Source organism: Lampris incognitus, chromosome 14, assembly GCF_029633865.1.
Source record: "Lampris incognitus isolate fLamInc1 chromosome 14, fLamInc1.hap2, whole genome shotgun sequence".
Taxonomy (NCBI): domain Eukaryota; kingdom Metazoa; phylum Chordata; class Actinopteri; order Lampriformes; family Lampridae; genus Lampris; species Lampris incognitus.
The window spans coordinates 28580675-28603243 of record NC_079224.1 but is presented as its reverse complement, the minus strand read 5'-3'; the positions used below and the strand labels follow the sequence as shown (position 1 = coordinate 28603243).

The 22569-nt window shown below is 44.9% G+C and overlaps 1 protein-coding gene across 1 annotated transcript in view; it reads right to left on the bottom strand.

Annotated features, from left to right (window-relative positions):
- lig1 (ligase I, DNA, ATP-dependent) overlaps positions 1-3866 on the bottom strand; it is a 61034-nt gene extending 57168 nt beyond the window's left edge. The window contains exons 1-3 of the mRNA XM_056293232.1: positions 3720-3866; positions 3264-3329; positions 2261-2441 (exon numbers count right to left, since the gene is read on the bottom strand). Of these exons, the coding sequence (XP_056149207.1) occupies positions 2261-2441; positions 3264-3329; positions 3720-3736 (264 nt within the window). The 5' untranslated portion in view covers positions 3737-3866. The remainder of the gene's footprint in view (positions 1-2260; positions 2442-3263; positions 3330-3719) is intronic.
- Positions 3867-22569: the final 18703 nt, after the last annotated feature.

Below are 22569 nucleotides of genomic sequence, written 5' to 3'. Positions count from 1 at the left end.
AATGATTGTTGTGTTGTCTGCAAACTTCAGGAGTTTAACAGACAGGTCTCCTGAGAGGCAGTCATTTGTATAGAGGGAAAAGAGCAGAGGGGAGAGCACACATTCCTGGGGGGCTTCAGAGCTGATTGTCCAGGGCAGCCTCACCTGCTGCCTCCTATCTGTCAGAAAGTTTGTTATCCACTGACAGGTGGGGGCAGGCACAGTGAGCTGGGTGAGTTTGGTGAGTAGAACTTCTGGGATGATGGTGTTGAACACCGAGCTCAAGTCCACGAACAGGATCCTTTCATATGTGCCTGGAGAGTCAAGGTGTTACAGGATGTAGTGCAGTCCCATGCTGACTGCATCGTCCACTGACCAGTTTGTCCGGTAAGTAAACTGCAGCGAGTCGAGCAGGGGGCCTGTGCTGTCCTTCAGGTGGGTCAACACCAGTCTCTCGAAGGACTTCATGACCACAGAAATCAGGGCGATGGGCCTATAATCGTTCAGTTCAGTGATGGAGAGTTTCTTGGGGACCGAGATGATAATGGAGTATATGAAGCAGGAGGGGGCTTCACACAGCTCCAGTGACTATCTGTGTGAAGATGGGGGCCAGCTGGTCTACACAGACTTTCAGACAGGAGGGTAACACGCCGCCTGGGCCTTGTGCCTTCCTGATCTTCTGTCTCATTACTAGTTGACACATATCCTCTTCACAGACCATTAGTGCTGGTGGGAAGATGGCAGGGGGTGTAGATGATTGTGTGATATTTGAGTTGGAGTGGGTGAGGGGTATGCAAGTGCGCTGATCAAACCTGCAGTAAAACATTCAAGTAGTCAGCTAGTTGAAGAGTCTATAAAGGGTGGGGAGAGGATTTCCTGTAGTTAGTGATGTCCTGCAGGCCTCTCTACAGACACAGGATCATTAGCTGAAAACCTGTTTTTCGACTTTTCAGTATAGCCTCTTTTGGTTACTCTGATCACCTTTGCCAGTATGTTTCTGGCGTGATTGTACAGGATCCTATCTCCACTCCTGTAGGCCTCCTCCTTGGCCTGATGACACTGCCTGAGTTTTACTTTGAACCAGGGCTTATTGTTATTGAAGGTGCAGAAAGTTTTGATGGGTACACACGCCCTCACAAAAGCTGATATAAGATGTTTACAGTGTCAGTACGCTCATCCAGGTCTGTAGATGCAGCCTAAAAAAAAAACAACAAAAAAACCCACTCCATTCAGTGCATTCAAAGCAGGCCTGAAGCTCCAGTTCTGACTCAATCCATCGCCTCAGTTTTAACCACAGCCTTTGCAGATTTTAAGTTTCTGCCTGTAGGTTAGGAGAAGATGAATCAGACAGTGATCAGAGATGTCCCAAAGCTGCACGGGGGACAGAGCAATAGGCATCCTTTAATATTGTGTAGCAATGACCCAGTGTGGTTTTTGTCCCTAGTGGGACACTTAACATGCTGTTTGTATTTTGGTAGTTCGTGGCTGAGGTTTGCCCTGTTAAAATCCCCAAGGATAATGAATGAGAAGGAAGTCTGGATGATGGTGCTTCATATTTATTATCTGGTCAGCCAGGTGTTTTATCACCTCACTAACACAGGCCTGGGGTGGAATATAGACACCAGCCAGAATAAATGATGAAAACTCCTGCAGTGAATAAAATGGTTTACAGTCAATGAAAATAGTCTCTAAGTGAGGGCTGCATGATTTCTTCAGTACCATGACATCTGTACACCAACGTTCATTTATATAGATACAGATTCCGCCTCCCAAAGAGCTCTGTTTCACGGGCCGCTTGGAGGATTTGGAAGTGTGGCAGATTGAGTGAGCTGTCCAGAAAATGCTCACCAACCCAGGTTTCAGTGAGGCACAGGATAGCACATTTGGAAAAGTCCATGTTTGTTCTGTTGAGGAGCAGTAGTTCGTCCATCTTGTTGGCCAGAGAGTGGACATTCGCCAGGTGGATTGATGGGAGCGTAGTTCAAAATCCCTCCTGTCGCAGTTTAACGAGTGCTCCAGCTCACTTCCCCCATTGTCGGCTCTGGAGAAGCCCATACAGAGCTGCTGCTCCCCAACTAAAAGCTTAGTAAAACATTCCGGTTCAATGAAAAATGGTAGAAAATTTGACCAGTGGATAGTCAGAGGTTACACGTTCTTCCCTACTGACTGTGATCAGAGTGAGAGCAGGAAACTAAACAAATAAACAGAAAAAGTACTAGCGAGCGCAGGACCGAGGCTGCCGCCTGCAGCGCAGACATGACGTGTAAACCAAACATTTTACCTTTTCCTTTCTCAGCAGGCCCGCTTTGTCTGCTTGACCTTTGGGAGTGACCTGCTCTTTTACGACAGGTGCTTCATCATCGTCGCTGTCCAGTATTTGACGGCTGCGCTTGACGACCTTCTTGACCGGTGAATCAGCTTCCTGGACTCCATTCTGCACCTTAAGGGGGCTTTTGACTGGTCTGGGGAGGAAATGAGAGAAGAGAAGTGACAAAGTTAAGACATATGCAAATCAAATGAACACAGTGCTCAGAAAAACCTGTCCCCTCACATTAAAGAAGCAATGTCACAGTCCTCAGAGCATACAGATTTTAACAGTAACTGCTGCAAAACAGAGCGGCATGGTGGCGCCATGGTTAACGTGGTCGCCTCACAGCAAGAGGGTCCTGGGTTCAAGCCCCAGGGTAGTCCAAACTTGGGGGTCATCCTGGGTTGTCCTCTGTGTGGAGTTTGCAAGTTCTCCCCATGTCTGTGTGGGTTTCTTCCCCGTACATCTCACTCATTATGTTACATCTCTACGCACAGGTAACTATTTGAGAATATCTTGTCTTTAACACCATCCATCCTTGGAGATGAAAGTTAAGTTTACAACACTTAGTTTATAAGAGATTATTCATCAATCCATCCATCCATTATCCAAACAGCTATCCTGCTCTAAGGGTTGCGGGGATGCTGGAGCCTATCCCAGCAGTCACTGGGTGGCAGGCAGGGAGACCACCTGGACAGGTCGAGAGAGGGAGAGACAGAGACAGAGAGAGAGAGAGAGACCCCTAGGGACAATTTAGTACGGCCTATTCACGATTATTTATTATATAGAGATCAGTGGTTTACAAATAACATGTAAATTCTTTCACTCTGCAGTATTTCCACGGTATTGGTAAAACTAAACTTTTTTTTCTTATGAAGGACAGCTAGAACCCCCCCCCCCCCATGACACCAAATTAAGGGGACCACTGCTCTGTGAAACACCTGTCTGTCAGGCATTGCCACAAGCCAACACTTACTCTTTTACAGGCTCATCGCTTATCTTCTTGACGTCCTTCTCCTTGCTCTTGGGCTTAAAGAAGGATCTGGATACAAGACACACAACAGACTGTCAAACTCATGTGTATAACAATTTGCGAGCTCGGCCTATTGATTGGAAATTCCCTAGCCGTTTTAAATTGCTTTTAAAATGACATTTGGGGTGTATCCTCTTCGCAAACTGCAATTTGTCAAATGAAAGCAATACACGAACGGTCAGGTAACTAGGAGTTAGTTTGCATGATTTGTAACGTTAGACAAAGAAAGGAAGAAAAAAAACGCAAGCAAGCATCGTATAGCTCTATTCAGCTGGGTCTTCTGTTAACACACAAAAACTCAAGTACACCGAGACGTCAGAGAAAGATAACGCTGCCGCCTAGCAAGCTAAGTTAAATAGACATCGTTCCATGCTAAGAGGCTGTAACGCTGTTACTTACGCGATGCTTCTCTGCATGTTGTCTCCCGAGTTATTCGTTGCAATACTTGCTATAAAACTGGAAATAACTGCAAATTACGCACAGCAAAGCCGACATCCACATAGACCAGGATATCTCCCGCGCTGAGTCTAAAAAAACATACGTAGCTACTCGGCGCCAAAATGACGTCCAACTTTCTTCCTTCTTCTGTTTTAGGTCTATTGGCGGTTGGCAAACTACACTTTGGTGCATTATCGCCACCAACTGGAATGGAGTATGGACCAGAATGTCTATTTGCTAAAACAAAAACCCCTCCTCTTCTCAATCAAACTAATTATGTACTAAGATACTGGAATAAAATACGATAACACTCGTTTCCGGATTTCTTTTGTAGAATGTCTATTAAGTCCAAGTTTACTTCTTTTCTGAGGTTTCGAATCAGATTCCTTCTGGCTCATATCTTTGACAGTGTAGCACAACATGCTCTAATTGTTCTTCTTAGTCCGGTGTCAAGTCAAGTCGATCTTACTTGTATAGTTCAATATTGCAAATTATAAATTGTGTGTCCAAATCAAAGTCTAGATATTACTGTGTTATCTCGCTGTTCCTTCCTGCAACCCTCATTTCTCCCACTTTTCCTTTGAACTCTGTGAAACCATTGTCCTTTCCTCTCTTCCTCCCATGCTTTAGTCAACTTTCCTTCAATCTCTGCTTAATAATGCTCTTTGTTGAGATATGACACCAGTGTATTTGTATGACTATGTGTTACTGTGTACTATTATTTTGTTTACGACTTTGTCCACAAGTAGGCGGTGTTGCGCTTGCATGCGCGGATTGATTACGTCACTGAGACGCCGTTCATTTTTCTTCATTCTCCCCAACCTACCGAATAAACGGAGGCTACAGTTTTCCCTCCAGCAGAAGTTTGGTAGTCAGTACGATTCTTTATAATGGTTTAATAATCTACTTCATCTGCGCAGAGATAGATGTCATGTACCGGTCTGGCATGTAAGGGCACCCGTATGTATGTGACGTCACCTGTTGACGTGGGGAGAAGCGCGAGGAATATTATTCGGGCAGTCTTGCAATACGGTGGAACAAAGCAAGCCACGTTAGGCATTGTGTAATAACGGTGTGCCTAATCATTTATAATCAATGACACCTAAATAAGCATATAGGTGGGAATAACGGATCAGAACAATGGCGACGAGTTATGTACCGAGCCTAAGCTAAGTGATGAGCTAAAGTTCGTAACGTTTAGTTAGATCTGAAGTGTAGCTAACAGTTGTAGCTAGCTAGCGCGGCAGCATGGAAAAGACAGCATGCGTACCGGCGTTTGATTGCTACTCCGACCCGGCGACTTTGGGGCCGCGGTGGACAAGATGGCTAATGTCATTTGAACTGTTTGCTGATGGGAAAGGTCTGATCATCGATGATAACACCGAGGATGCAGTGAAGCAGCGCCGGAGAGCACTTCTTTTGCATCACGCAGGTCCAGACACACAGGACATCGTTTCAACTTTGGACGCCACCGGAGGTGACTGATTATGATGCCGCTGTTGCAGCTTTGAACAGATATTTCGTGCCTCAAGTAAATGCTACATTCGCCCGCCAGACATTTCAGAAAATCTCTCAGAAGCAAGGGGAGACAGTACAACAATTCGCTACACGCTTGAGACGTGCGGCAAAAGACTGCGGTTTTGGTGGAGACACAGACGATCAGATTAGAGACGCAATTGTAAGCAAATGCACGTCAAGTTATACTCGCCGTAGACTCCATGAGGAGCGTGGTTTGGTGCTTGCTCGCGCTCTCGAGTTGGCGGCACAGTTTGAACAAATTGAAGAACAAATGGCGGAGATGTCTGTGAGGGAGGGGAAAGCAGAGGCGACTGTGAGTCGTGTCTCACAGAAAGGAGGGAAATGTCAGAAAAGAGGACAAGGGAGACCGGGCGCGGATAGAGGAAAAACGGACAAAATGGACAAAACGTGTTTTAGATGTGGACATTCAGACCACTTTGGGAAAGACCCCAATTGTCCCGCGCGCGGCCAAACGTGTTGCAAATGCAATGGTAGAGACCATTTCGCAAAGCAATGCAAAACAAAAGGTGCAACAGGAAAGGAAAAAGTGCATAAAATAGAGATAGAAGAACATGATTATGCCTTTGTATTGAGTGATACAAACAAGTCAGATAGGCTCAACATAAATGTGGGAGGAGTTAGCTTGAAGATGCTTGTCGACTCCGGGGCTACTTGCAATGTGATAGACGAAAAGACCTGGGAGGGTTTAAAGTCAGAGAAAATTAGGTGCCACTCATATGTCCCAAAGCCGGAAAGGAAACTATTTTCTTATTCATCTAACCAACCTCTACCCATTAAAGGGGCGTTCACATGCAAAGTAAAAATAGGAGAACGCTGTGAACAAGCAGAATTCATAGTAATCAGAGGTGATGGAGAACCACTACTAGGAAAAGAGTTGGCCATGAAACTAGGTGTTCTGAAAATAGGTGCCAACATATCAGCCGTCAGAGACATGAACCAATCACTTCAGCAGCAGTACCCGACTGTATTTCAGGGGGTAGGGAAGCTGAAAACAAAACAGATAAAGCTACACATAGACCCAGAGGTGACACCAGTAGCACAGCCACTCAGGCGTATACCCTTCAACCTACGGGCGCCTGTGGAGGCCAAGATAAAAGACACTCCGTTTGAATTCGGTCCAGAACAGAAACAAGCGTTTGAGGCGCTGAAAGAGGGCTTAGCCAAAGCAGGGACACTAGCCTACTTTAACAAAGACGCACCGACCAAAATCATTGCAGATGCTAGTCCAGTGGGATTAGGAGCAGTGTTAGTACAGACCCAGAATGGAGAAAATGTTCCCATTTGTTATGTCAGTCGTGGTCTAACCGACTGTGAACGCAGGTATTCTCAGACAGAGAAAGAGGCCTTAGGTCTGGTATGGGCATGTGAAAGGTTACACCCATACAGCTATGGTAGACGATTTGACTTGGTTACAGACCACAAACCTCTTGAATCTATCTACAGCCCACGCTCGAAACCATGCGCTCGTATAGAGCGATGGGTCCTAAGGTTACAGCCTTATGATTTTAAAGTAGTACATATCTCGGGCAAAAAGAACATAGCAGACCCACTATCACGTCTGCTGGGGAACAGGTCACTGAAACAGAAACATGCACACGGATCCGACGAGTATGTGAGATTTGTTGCAGTGAGTGCCACACCCAGGGCATTGACAACCCGCGAGGTGGAGGAGGCATCAGCCCACGACGAGGAGCTGATCGAGGTGCGTAAAGCTATTGAGAGTGGACACTTTGAGAAGTGCGCAGCATATGCAGCGGTGGCTAGTGAGTTATGTGTAATAGGACAGTTGGTTCTACGTGGAACGCGTATTGTGCTGCCACAAGTACTGCGGGCATGCGCTCTCTCACTAGCACACGAAGGACACTTAGGAATTGTCGGAACTAAACAGCACCTCAGGAGCAAAGTCTGGTGGCCAACAATGGACAGAGCAGCCGAGAGACATTGTAGGTCATGCCACGGATGCCAAGTTGTTGCTCGGCCAGACGCACCGGAATCGTTAAGACCAACAGAGTTACCAGAGGGGCCCTGGCAAGATATTGCCATTGACTTACTCGGACCCCTGCCGACAGGTGACTCGATTCTAGTTGTAGTTGATTACTACAGCCGCTACTATGAGTATGACGTGTTAAAGTCCACAACCACGTCAACAGTGATAGACAGTCTAGAGACAATCTTCAGTCGACATGAACTTCTCGTCACACTGAGGTCGGACCAGGGTCCTCAGTTCAAATCAGAGGAGTTCAGTGAGTACTGTGACACCAACGGAATCAAGCATGTGAAAACAACGCCACGATGGGCGCAGGCGAACGGCGAGGTAGAACGTCAAAACGTCTCGCTGATGAAGAGGATTCGCATCGCTGTTTCAGATGGACTCAATTGGAAGCGAGAACTTAGAAAGTATGTGACAGTATACCGGAGCATCGATCACGCGACCACAGGGAAGAGTCCCGCGGAGCTGCTCTTCAAAAGAAAGATGAGGGGGAAGCTGCCAAGCATCACAGCAGCACACACTGATCTGGAGGTAAGAGACAGAGATGCAGAACAGAAAGGACAATCAAAGATCTGTGCAGACGAACGGCGTCACGCCAGGTACTCGGATATCAATGTCGGTGACGGGGTCCTGGTGAGACAAGAAAAAACTGATAAACTGACAACACAATTCAACACAACGCCACACAAGGTGGTGAGCAAATCAGGAAACCAAGTTGTCGTCGAATCTCCAACCGGAGCCAGATACACACGGAACACAACATTCGTGAAGCGATACACCAGTACTCAGGAGACACCTGCCGGAACAGAAGCATCACAGGATGCCAAGGACTGCACATCAAACAGAGAGACACTGGGTGCTCAAAAGGCAGAGCGGAGCAACACCAGCAATGACACCCCGGGGGCAGACAGGCCTCCAAGAGAGAGACGCTTGCCATCGTGGCTGGCAGATTATGATTTGACCTAGACTGGAGAAATGAAAAAAAAAACTGTTGGGTCAAGTTCAGTGACGATTGTTGTTTGATGATGCAAATGTGAAATTAACATGTTAAAAGGTCTTATATGTTTACAGACTGTTCATAAGTGAATATGTGTTAATGGAGAATTAATACATGGTTCTAATTAAGGTGAAAGCATAAAGAATATGCGGTATGTGTTTTGGTTAGGAATGTTTTGATACTGTCATTATATGGGTTCATATTTTTTAATTGAAAATAACCTGAAGTTTATTTCCCAGAAAAGGAGGGATGTCATGTACCGGTTTGGCATGTAAGGGCACCCGTATGTATGTGACGTCACCTGTTGACGTGGGGAGAAGCGCGAGGAATATTATTCGGGCAGTCTTGCAATACGGTGGAATAAAGCAAGCCACGTTAGGCATTGTGTAATAACGGTGTGCCTAATCATTTATAATCAATGACACCTAAATAAGCATATAGGTGGGAATAACGGATCAGAACAATAGACATAAAGTATTAGTCTAGTCTTCTAACAGGTTATGGGCCCAGATAACGTTGGATTATTTAGTAGCTTGATAAAAGAAGTACACAAAGTGTGATAACCTCGGATGGCGGGATGCGCGCAGGTTAGCACGGAGTAGCAAGTTAGCAAGTGTGAAGCTAGTTAGCATCGAGAAAACTATCGGGAAGCTGACGGAACGCTAAGCTAAGCTGACGCTACCTAGGGAGATGGAGCGAAAGAAGAGCAGGTGGCCCACATTCAACCGACAGGCCGATGAGTATGAACTGTGGGAAGAGCGAATGCTCTGTTGCATGCATGGTGTGGGGCTGAAAACCACCATTCTTACCGAGATCGTGGTACCTTTGACAGTGGAAGAGCAGGCCCTAGACGAGGGGCGGAACGCGGACGCCTACTGCGCATTGGCGCCTTTATTGGACAACACAAGCTTGGGACTGATCTTCAGAGAAACGAAGGACAAAGGTAGAGAGAGTCTACGGGTGTTGCGGGAACATTACATTGGTAAGGGCAGACCCCGGATTGTCACTCTGTATGTAACATTGACTGGTCTAAAGAAAGCTGATAATGAGACGATAACCGAATACATTATCCGAGCTGAACAAATCATTACGGCTCTCAAAGGGGCGGGAGAAGCACCGAGTGAGGGACTAATGATGGCCATGGTGATGAGGGGGTTACCTGAGAGATATAAGCCATTCACTCTAATGGTGACACATGGCGACAGTGAGTTGACATTGGGACAATTTAAGGCCAAATTGAGAAACTTTGAGGCGGCAGAAGATGTAGCTAATGCTACAGCATCGGACGAGACGTCCCGAGAGGGTGATGAAGGCCCACGCAGCGCCTAAGAAAAAGCCAGTGAAACGCCGTGAGGGAGAAGATGATCAAACGGTGTGCTGACGATGCGGTGACAAAGGCCATCGGAAATCGGACTGTTCACGCAGCGTGTGGTGCAGCTTCTGCCGGATCAAGGGTCCCACGGACAAAGTGTGCAAGAAGAAGGACCGCGCTGATGGAGCCAGATGTGCACGCGAGCAAGGTGGCGGCGGCGGCGGCGGCGGTCACGGAGCAGGTCGAGGTCAGGGACCGGGGAATACTGCGGAAGAAGAGAACTACATCTTCAGAGTGCAGGCTGGAGAGACCAGCTCAGCAGGACCAGGACGACGGCAACAGTTCAAACCAGGAATGATTGTGGACTGTAGGGCTTCTTCCCACATAGTCAATGATAAGAAGAAGTTCAAGAGCTTTGACAGCTCGTTCGAGCCAGAGAAACACTGCATGGAGCTGGCGGACGGTAAGCGCACCTTTGGTGTGGTGCAGGGCAGGGGAGATGCTACGGTATGTCTGCTCGACAGTGAGGGGCGACGGTGTAGAGTGACACTGTGGAACGCACTATATATTCCATCGTACCCCCAAGAGCTCTTCTCTGTGAAGTCTGCGACAGCACACGGAGCCAGTGTGTTCTTCGAAGAGGGCAGAGATGCCCTGATGTCACCGGATGGTACCAGGTTTGACATTTTTGTACAGGGGAAAATGTACTATTTGCAAACTGAATGTGTTGTTGAAAAGTGCCATGTGAGCCATGATATAGAAACTTGGCATGAGATAATGGGCCACTGCAACTATGACGATATCATAAAGCTACAGGATATCACTGATGGTATGCATATAAAGGGTAAAGTGTGTAAACCTGACAAAGAGTGTGCAGTATGCATAGAAGGGAAGTTTACCCAAAACAGGAACAGGAAATCTACAGACAAAGCCAAGACACCACTGGAGTTGGTAAACACTGATTTAGCCGGTCCTGTGGCAAACGAGTCCATTAATGGTTTCAGGTACATGCAATCATTTACAGATGTGTGCACAGGGGCAGTGTGTGTTTATTTCTTAAAAACAAAGAGTGACACAGTGCAAGCGACCGAGAAATTTCTGGCAGATGTAGCTCCCTATGGGACAGTGAAATGCATAAGGTCAGATAATGGAACTGAGTTTACAGGCAAGGAGTTTCAAACCCTGTTGAGACGGAACAAAATAAGACATGAGACGTCCTGCCCATACTCTCCCCATCAAAATGGCGTTGCAGAGAGAGAAGGACGCACACTATTCGAGATGGCAAGGTGTATGCTAATAGATAGTGGTCTACCAAAGAGCCTCTGGCATTATGCTGTACAGGAGGCAGCCCACACCAGAAACAGATGCTTCAACAAGCACACAGGCACTACGCCATACACGGCAATGACAGGAAAAAAATGCAACATGGCTAGAATGCAAAAGTTCGGGACAGAATGCTATGCTTACCAGCAGGACAAGGGAAAGTTAGATTCTAGATGTGAGAGGGGGCGTTTTGTAGGACACGACAAGAACAGCCCGGCCTACCTAGTCTACTACCCTGACCAAGAGAAAGTACAGAAACACAGACTAGTTAAATTTGTACACAAGGCAACTAGTGAAAATGAGACTCAGACACCAGGTCTGCACCCAGAAGACTGGGTAAGAGAGAGAAAGTCTGTTGAGACAACTGCAACTCAGCCTAGAGTACAGAAAAATGTACAGACTGACGGTACACAGTCAGCACCCGAGGATGATGACGAGGAGCACCCAAGGGTGACATCACAAGCCTCAGCCAGTGGGAGGTACCCCCAAAGGGAACGCAACCCTCCGAGATACCTGATTGACTATAGTCAGGGCGACAGTGATGACAGCTCACTCACTACTATAGATTATGCATACAGGGCAGTGTGCGGTGTCCCTCTGACCTTTAAAGAGGCCATGGAATCGCCAGAATCAGAAAAGTGGTCCAGGGCAATGGACGAGGAAATGGAGTCTCTAAGAGACAACAAAACATTCACCCTTACGAAATTGCCAGAGGGCAAGAAAACAGTGGGAGGAAGGTGGGTGTATGCGATAAAGACAGATATAGACGGACACGACAAGTACAAGGCTAGATTTGTAGCAAAGGGATATAGCCAGAGAGCTGGGGTGGATTATGGGGAGACATTTTCGCCGACAGCCAACCTAACAAGTGTTCGAGTGCTTCTACAGAAGGCGGCTCAATATGACTTGATTTTACACCAGATGAATGTAATGACGAAGCCCGCATCCAAGGTAAAACTGAAGACATTTGCTAAGGCAATGTTTGGTGCGTGAAATGTGAGTGGTATGGGTTATACCAAGTTTTTTTTTTTATGAATATGAAAAGGTATACAGTAAGCTCATGATTCATAAATGGGAGTGTTGAGATATGACACCAGTGTATTTGTATGACTATGTGTTACTGTGTACTATTATTTTGTTTACGACTTTGTCCACAAGTGGGCGGTGTTGCGCTTGCATGCGCGGATTGATTACGTCACTGAGAGGCCGTTCATTTTTCTTCATTCTCCCCAAACTACCGAATAAACGGAGGCTACATTTTTCCCTCCAGCAGAAGTTCGGTAGTCAGTACGATTCTTTATAACGGTTTAATAATCTACTTCACCTGCGCAGAGATAGACATAAAGTATTAGTCTAGTCTTCTAACACTCTTGATTTCTGTCTTTCAGAGTCTAACTGCGAATTCAGTGTTTATTTTTTTGTAGGCTCATTTGCAACCTTATCTGCCATTTCATTTCCGACTTTCTTGTTCTTCTTCCTCTTCCTCCTCCTTCTTCGAGTTTTTAAGGCGGTTGGCAACATCCGAAACCTTCTATTGTTGTGAGACGTTCTGCGAGTCAGTTAATGAGCGACTGCTTCATGCTGTAGTGTAGCTGTAATGGCAGGATGCCACAGGGCTGGTCCCCGTTACTGCGAAACTTGCAAGGAATACCGTCCAATCCGTCCATCCATCCTTTATCTGAACCGCTTATCCTGTGTGTCTAGTGAAAAAGTGTGTGTGTGTGTGTGTGTGTGTTGTATACACATTATTTCATAGAGGAAGAAAGCAAGACAAACGGCTAAATAATGTAAAACAATTGCGAAATTTTATTTGCTAAAACACGAGTGCGTGCAGTATCCGTGGATCATTCGATCGTTTCATAAGTCCATTTCCTCGCCGCACCATGTGGTGTTGACAGAAAATAAAGGCTGGTTTGTTAACGCTTCTGTCCACAAAAAACAAACAAATCAAAAACAAAAACCACTGTCTAACCTTATTAATACAAAGTGTGTGTATTCTGAAACATACTGTACAAGGAGCTGGAAAAAAAACAACAACAACTGTAACTAAGATTTTAGGAGGAAAAGCCAGTCCAAACGCTTTCCAGTTTCCTCACCCTCTATTTCTCAATGTCGTCATCAGTTCCTACTTTCCCCATCTCTACTTGGCTTCCGGTCCTTTTTCTCCTTCACTCCCCGGAATAGGCTTCTATTCAGGTTGTTCAGATCACTGCTAAACGTTGACAGCGCTAGCGAATGCCGGAGGTCCCAACACCAACTCCCTCAGGTTGGCACCTGAAGGAGGCGGGGTGGAGAAGAAGGGCAGGTGGGCTTGAAGAGCCTGTGGGAACGACATTGGCTTGTGGAGGCAGTAGGGAAGTAGGAAGGGATTCGCCACTGGCTGGACAGCTGTCAATCAAAATCATCATCATTATCACCATCGTCATCATCATCAACATCAACAATAACAAGAGAATATTCTCTCGGTTAGTGTTGCAGTGACTTATTGACAACGTACAGTTTTACTGTAACCTAACGTATAGTACACGGATGACAGAACCTCATATACAGTGAACATATGTAAGTACTATACGTGCAGTTAACATTCATCACATTACATTACACGTCAACATTTCACTGCATAACAGGAGACACAGATGTGTGAAAACTAAATTCGTTTTCTGGGTAGAGGCTAACTCTTATCTTTAGAAACCTATCACGTCATTCAAGCTGGCTACGTATAGGAGATTAAAAGTTTGTTGTGAGCCGATTCTTAGTGAGTAAATTAATTTTCTTTCTTTCTATTTCTTTTTCTTTTTCTTTTCTTTTTTGGTATTTTGCAGAGTAGTGGTACATTTGAACAATTTCCACGTTGGCTCTACGCAGATTCTGCTAGTGTTACCACACTTACTTTGATACTTCTGTTGAAAACAGAGACCCAAATGCTAACATTGGACGAATATCCATTTAGGGTTTTTTACAGTTGGACAACCGATTGACACCTTTGCAGTGGTGGCAAGTCAAGTCCATTTTATTTGTATAGCCCAATATCACAAATTACCAATTTGCCTCAGTGGGCTTTACAGCAACACAACATACTGTAGCGAATTCGGGGGACAAAGCAACCACAGGAACTGCCGCGGCCAGGACGAGAACCCGTATCGCCTGCATCGCAGGAGGTATCGCTAACCGCTCGACTAAAGGGTCAGACCCTCTCATCGGATAAGGAACAACTCCCTAAAAAAACATTTAACAGGGAGAAAAAATAGGAAGAAACCTCAGGAAGAGCAACAGAGGAGGATCTCTCTCCCAGGGCGGACAACGTGCAATGGATGTTTTGTTTACACAATTTACACTGCGCAACTTTTTTTTTTTGCAGCACTTGTTGCAACATTTGACAATAAAAAATGAATAGAATGAATGTCTCCGTAATGTTAACAGGCAAAAGTGGTAGCGAGTAAAATATACTCTGTGACCCTTGGGTTTTAAAGGGAAAATTCGCAGATTTAAAACCTTGTCGCTGTCTATCTGCGGGACAGAGATAAGGTTTTTTCCATGTGTTACTCCTGTCGCTGATCATTACTGCGTCTCTGGAGCGGCAGTGATACCGAGTTCCTTTTCCGGCCACCAAGTGACGTATCGTGACGTCATTTGGCGGCCGGAAAAACTACAGTCTAGCAGGGTTTCTAATACTCTAATCTACTCTAAATACGCTGTTAAAAAACATCCTCGTTGTCTCGACTAAGCTATATTTCTTAAGGATAGAAATGACGTCCCACAACACTATCAGAGAGGATTTTAAGGAGGACTGTGCAGAAGCTAGCTCGCAGCAATGCATTCTGGTACATGTAGGCGCTGTGGGAAAGCCTGAGCAGGACAACGCCGATTTCTCTGTCAATGTAGTGCACGGTGAGGACTTTTAGTGCTGCGATCAGTACTGATTGCACATACGCAGAGCCATCGGTAAACTTCTCCCTTGAAAGTATGTGGGCCTTCGTTCGTTTAAAAACCACTTTGTGTTGGCCATAAAAGGAGCCACAAATGAGAAAGGGCAATAAAACATGAGCATACGTGTCCATGGGGGAATGGTTTTATGTGTGGTGTGTGTGGTCTTACCTCTGTCCATCACCGCTCCCCCTCCTGCGTACATTGGGAGCCCACTCTCAGAGAAGAGAGGCACAGACAGAGGACATCTCTGGGCCAGCTGACAATTGAACAAAGGATGACCATGAAATAGAAAGGGTGTTCATAAATGGGTGGGGTGGGGGGGGGTTTCTTTCCCTGACATGATAAAGTCTGACATTTCCTTGCGTAAAACACATAGAGCATGTGTCTCTTCCATGATCCAGCTGATGAAGACGGGTGAAAAGCTTGGATCTTTTACTGGGTTTATGGATTGCGTGCAGACTAGTGGAGATGTCGATGAAGGTGAGGTGAGAGGTTAAGGACTGGCCTGAAACAGTTCATAGAACTTGATATCAGGTGGCATGACTGATGATGATGATGTGAAAACCACATCTCGTTCTCCATCAGAGTGATTTGAAAAGCAGTAGGTAATTGAAATCATTAGCTGTCAAAGTGATATCAGTTATACATACCGGCTTTATTCTGATTAGAGGATGAATTGGTCGAATTTACAATTAAAAAAAGCAACTGATGTTTGTCTCCTTCGACATAGATGTGTAATGTTTTTGGATTCAAACTCCTGTTGTATGGGATGATTCAAGGTGGGATGGTTTTGATAATGACCTGATGCACTGGTGGACATCCTGGGTAGTTGACCAGGATGAGTTTACTGAAGTTGAACTTGTAGGTGAATCTCTTCCCTTTGGTCTTGTGCAGGATCCTTTTATTGTAGTAGTATCTGGAATATATAGTGAAACGGTTTAGGGTTCGATCTTTGTGTACTTGTGTGTGTGTGTGTGTGTGCGTACATGAGCCATGCTAAACATGCATGGACTCTTGATAAAAGGTTTCCTTGTGTATGTGTGAAGCTGTGAGTGTGCATGTGTGTGTGTCTGTGTTTGTCTAATGTTTATTTAACCAGGAAAGTTGACGAAGAATATGAAAAGCCTGAGGGAAGAAGCTGCATAGAGAAAGAGGATTACACACATTCTCAACTGGGAGATGCAGTCTACACCCTTAAGGTGTGTGTGTGTGTGTGTGTGTGTGTGTGTGTGTGTGTGTGTGTGTGTGTGTGTGTGTGTGTGTGTGTGTGTGTGTGTGTGTGTGTGTGTGTGTGTGTGTCTTCTCCAGGTGCCAGCATGACTTAAAAAAAAACAAACCTCGACCTGCTCTTGAATTTTGCATTACCTCAGTGCTCGGCTGAGCTTGTCATAATTCATGTGCGGCTTGCCTTTCCTCTCCCCCCACAGCTGGGCCAGCCTCTCTGGGTCACGAATGACAAACTCCCCCCATTCGCCACCCCAGCCGATGGCCCCGTCCTCGTCCCGTCCAAGCAGCTCGAGCAAGAAATGCCACAGTTGTACCTGTCTGGAGCCGGGTGACCAGGCTGGCTTGTAGGCCCAATCTGGAAATAGCACTGCTGAGGAGACAGGAAGTGTTGTGAAAAATGTCAAGGGAGAAAAGCATCCTTCACTCCTTTTTTCCTTGCAGATTTTTAGATATTCTCTGATTCTTAGATACTGTTCTCTAGATATTCTCAGATACTCTTACATTTCTTACTTTCAAAATTTCATGTCACATATGTATTTTATCTGAGCATCCCAGAGGCATAATGATGACATATTCCTTCATTTGCTTTGCAAACTATGTCAGCAGTGTCTGATTCCTGACTGCCCTTAACCTTAAGAAACATAAATATGCAACATACAGTATGTTTCATGTCATTGTTATTTCATAGTTCTGTGGAATTCCCCCCCCCCGCTGTTCTATGTACAGTCCGAAAAAAGTGAATGCAAGCATATACACACACACACGTATGTATGTATGTATGTATGTATGTATGTATGTATGTATGTATGTATGTATGTATGTATGTATGTATGTATGTATATGTATATATAATCCAGTGAGTCAAGTAAATTCTTTATGAGACAGTACAAGCCTGTTTCATGCCATAAGCAATCATCAGCTGCCAAAAAGTGCTTTATTGACAGCCGATGATTGCTTATGGCATGAAACAGGCTTGTACTGTCTCATAAAGAATTTACTTGACTCACTGGATTATTTTGCTCCTTATTTGTTGAGCACTTTCCCTACCATTGAGTGTTTTTTTAACAAATTTTTATACACACACACACACACACACACACACACACACACACACACACACACACACACACACATATACTTAGCACAAAAAATAAGGAAATTTGTGTTTGGTAGATTATTTCTTTGTTATAACAATGCTTCTTGGCAATAAATCTTATACCGTTTGAAAGCCCATTTATTTCCCTTTTAAATGGTGCCACATTTGTAAGGAACAGGCATTTGTGGGATGAGCAGCAGAGCTGAGTATGTGGGTTGTGCCCATGAAAAATTTGCCAAATCTTCTCTGCCAATGCCAAACAGCTTATTTTGCTGTTGCTATTGACTCTTGTTCTGAGCTTCTGGTACCCCAGGTGCTGACAATCAGGTGCCTGATATAAGATTTATTGCCAAGAAGCATTGTTACAACAAAGAAATAATCTACCAAACACACATTTCCTTATTTTTTGTGCTAAGTTTTATATATATATCAATACAGGTGCAGGAAAAAAAGTTTTTGTTCCTGCATCTGTATTGATATTCCACTCCTCATTAGTTGAGCACTTCTATCAACACTATTGAAGGTTTTGGAAAAAAGGCTATATATATATATATATATATATATATGGTCTGGCGGCCTGTCCAGGGTGTCTCCCTGCATGCCGCCCAGTGACTGCTGGGATAGGCTCCAGCATCCCCGTGACCCTGAGAGCAGGATAAGCAGTTTGGATGATGGCTGGATATATATATATATACATACACACACACACACACACACATATATATATATATATAAATACATATATACATACATACATATATACACACACACACACACACACACATACATACATACATATATACACATACATACATACATACATACACACACACACACACACATATATATATATATACACACACATATATATATACATACATAAACACACACATACATACATACACACACACACACACACACACACACACACACACACACACACACACACACACACACACACACACACACACACACACACACACACACACACATATAGCAATGCATTAAAACTTTTTCCCTGTATCCGTGTTGATATTCCGCTCCTTGTTAGTTGAGCGCTTACCACACCATTGACAGTTGCAAAAAAAAACAAAGCGCTATACACACACACACACACACACACACACACACACACACACACACACACACACACACACACACACACTATATGGGCAAAAGTATTGGGACACCTGGCCATTACGCCTACAGGAGCTTTTATGACATCCCATTCTAAATCCATGGGCATTAATATGGAGTTGGTCCCCCCTTGCAGCTACTATATATGGGTGTTCACACACAAGAGAGAGCACGCATGCACACACACACACACACACACACACACACTTACTTCTACTCCAGTACGGGGAAGAGAGGGGTCCTACTGAAGAATTACAATTGCACTGCATCTGAAATTGGATAACCACGTATTATGATGAGAAAAATCGCCATCGTCTTCATTCTGATCATTGATGTGTAAAAGTTTTACGTGTCTGAAACCAGACAGGACAGCTGAAATGGAAGAAATGTTTGATGGGCAGTCCTTAAACTTTAACTTGGCCAACACATAACTATTTCCTTCATTTTTTTTTCTTTTCTCGACACAGGCTCTTAATTTTGTACTGTCTGATTTTTACACTCATTAACAACCAGAGAATCAAAATACCCTTTATATAGATCCATTTGAGTACAGTGTGTCACTTCTTAATGACTTAAACAACACATTTATTAACCACTGCAAATAAAAATGCTTAGTTTGATATTGCTCATATGCTTGATTACAGTAAACCAAGTTCAATGGCAGATGTAAATGACGAGCAGAGAGAGTTTAATATTTCCCAGGCAGACTGGAAGCCTTCATGCTTACATCGTCTCCACACCACTCGTACCCCAACCACAAATGACCTTCCCACTCCAGTGAGGACACTGACCCCTCTTCATCTCTTATTGTGGGCTAACAAATCTAATCATGTGAAGAACTACGTCCCATCACCCACTCTCCACTGACTCACATCCTCTCTGACACCCACACTCATCCACCCGCCGCTGGAGCAGCTTGTCCGCTCATTATCGCAATTTCCCTTTTGGGCACCTCCATCATTCCTTATCATTTTAGGGTCAGGGGAATATTATAAGTGTGCCGTGGCTCTGACCCTTATCAGTTGCTTTTAACGTGGGAGATTTGGGAATGAAAGATTATCCTACTGTTGACCTCACCTTAAGTTGCACAGGATAAGGTTGTTGGCTAAATGACTCAGACCTGAATGCAAACTTGGCTTCACTTAGAAAACAACCAGCAATCGGCGTTACCTTGTCTGGTGCACTGATAAAGTCATAGGCTTAAAACATCGTTCAATTCAAACCCAAAAGGTTAGTGCATTGGGGATTTGTACAAGTAGATAACTCATATATCTGATTAAGGAAAATTGTTTGTTTACCATCAACCCCCCCCACACACACATACACACACAAGTACTCTTCCCATTCCAATCTTTTGATTTAAAAAGATTAAGCTAATTAAAAGCTTCTAATTGCACGGATATAACTGAAGCTGTTACCTTGATTGGAGGAGAAGCGGAATGGCAAGAAGAGCTCCGTAAGATGAATAACAATGATCAGTTTGTCTGACGGCACCATTCAAGTCTGGGAGGACTGAGGAATGGACGGACAGAATTTTAAACCCCCTATCTCATCTACTTTTCTCCCTTACCCCCACCCCACCCCACCTCTCTCTCTCTCTCTCTCTCTCTCTCTCTCTCTCTCTCTCTCTCTCTCTCTCTCTCTCTCTCTCTCTCTCTCTCTCTCTCTCTCTCTCTCTCTCTCTCTCTCTCTCTCTCTCTCTCTCTCTCTCTCTCTCTCTCTCTCTCCCTCTCTCATTCAACCTTCTCTCTCCATCCCGGTTCAATTAAGACGAAACTAAAATGTCATTTGTGTTGATACTTTGAGTTTCAGAGTCATTCTGGTTTGTTATTATTTTTTAGTTCCCCCCCGATGGATGGGGAATATGGTGTCTGGGCCATTCGGGAGATTGTCATTCCGCATGTTATTGGTTTGACTTAATTTGATGATGTAAAAATGATAAAACACAAATAAACATTGGGAAGAGTTGAGATTTAGAAAATGATTGGGCTTATTGTAATGACGAAAAAACACCAATATTCATGTACCCCAAAACTGACACTGAGTTTGCCTCGGCACAAGGCCACTTGTATGAGAAGTATTAGGAGAGAGGAATCTTCATTTGAACCTAAACAAGGCTGGTATTCGGGTTTATGATATGTTCATAAGTTATCTGAGTCATTAATATTAACTACAGTGCAGTCATTATTTTACACCTGTGACAATCCTATGGTCAGAAATCTGAGGGGATGTCATCAGGAGACCTGATACGCAGCATTTTAAAGCCCAGTCATCCATAAGTACAGTAGGTTTTAAAACTGTGGTCCTGGACCCCAAACTGGGCCCTGGAAAGGTTAAAATGGGTCCTGTAATTAGTTCAGAGGAACTTAAAGGTACTTAAATTGCCTTTGTCCTGTGACCAAACCCTTGGCCAGACAATGAAAGGCGTAAAACACTGAACATAATTCCTTCTTATGGTGGTCACTCATCTGAAAGAGGATTATTTTGTTCTACATTACCTTGTGCAGTCACACAGCGAAGTGGGAGCCACAGTCGAAATTATTTCGAAAATGTGTGTCCAAAGTGAAAATTCTTGCAAACCAAGGCATTGCAAAAGGACTTAGCGCAGTCTTTATTAGAACAGAGGAAAGGAAAAACAAACAACTAGCATCCTCGCTTCACCCATCGCCCCAAAGTGTCCTTCAGCAACACAACCCCTACCCCGTTCTCTGGTCAGTCCCTCGTAAGCCACTCTGTGCTAAAAGTGCTAGCTAAATGTTGAAAACGTAGATAGGTATTATTTCAAATGGCTGTCTATTCGCTGGATTCCTCCCTCTCCCTTGGCCTGGCCGGCACCCTGTCCCCCATATGTGATAGCCGACACCATGGGCTTTTAATTCCAGTGTAAACACAAATACTCCTCCAGACAGCTATCAATTATGCATGGCGGTAATTGAGTTGAATGTTGTGCTCTTAGCAGCCCTGGGACCCTGGGTCACATGTGAATGGGCTGAAATCAGACACATACCCATATGTGGTGTGTGTGTGTGTGTGTGTGTGTGTGTGTGTGTGTGTGTGTGTGTGTGTGTGTGTGTGTGCGTACATACACACTCATAAGCACATACTCTCACATAACGCTTACAGTCGCACACCCAGTTAACACACTAACACATACGATTGAGCATATGCTTGTGACTGTACTCACATACACTCTCTGTCCTTCCCGAACACACACAAACCCAAATGCTCACTCATTCACTGATTTAACCTTCCTTTATTCATGACTGGTTCGTTGAGCACGGCTCACTCCTTTTCAGTAACACCCTGCTAAACACTCAAGTTTGCCCAGCACAACCACAGCAACCCACTGAGCAGCTCCATTGCAGCACTTGTGGGTTAAGTGCCTTGCTTGAAGGGCACTTCAACAGTAAGGGAGAGTAGAGCATCAATAATTGTCTTCGCCACCCAGATTTTTCCTGCCAGTCCAGGGGATCGAACCGGTGACCCTCATCACAAGCCCACGTCTCTGACCTTTAGGCTATCGCTGCCCCCTAATACACAATTATGGTCTCCCCCTCCCTCTCTCTCTCTCTCTCTCTCTCTCTCTCTCTCTCTCTCTCTCTCTCTCTCTCTCTCTCTCTCTCTCTCTCTCTCTCTCTCTCTCTCTCTCTCTCTCTCTCTCTCTCTCTCTCTCTCTCTCTCTCTCTCTCTCTCTCTCTCTCTCTCTCTCGAGTGGAAGTGCGAGTTAGTGAACGGAGCGACAGCGTTTTTTGCTTCGGTGTGAGTGAAAATTTCCATGCTTTCTCTTTCTTTTCTGTATCTATTTTCGTGATTAGTTTGTTGTTAGGTGGTCAATTTTTTGGGTGTAGTTTGGTGGTGCGGTTGGCAGCCGGGCACTATGCCCGTTGTCAGTAGTAGTGCGGAGCTGGAGAAGCTGACACGCCGTCATGCGGTTAAGATATTGCCGAGTGTCGGCTGTTCAGTGGAGGAGGCCAGCTATGCTGTTGGAGAGGTTGTCGGGTTTGAAAGTGTGAAGTCTGCTTCGCGTATGAACAAAGCTGTTGTCATTTTCTTAGATGACGTGGCCAAAGTTGGAAAAGTTGTGGAAAATGGTGTCGTGATTCGCGACTCTTTCACCCCCTGTTCTCCCGCTGGTGAACCTGGCAAAGAAGGTCACTATTTCAAACGCGCCTCCGTTCATTAAGAATGAAGTGTTGGCCACGGAGCTGTCGCGTTTCGGGCAGCTGGTGTCCCCCATTAAATTGGTTCTGCTGGGGTCCAAGT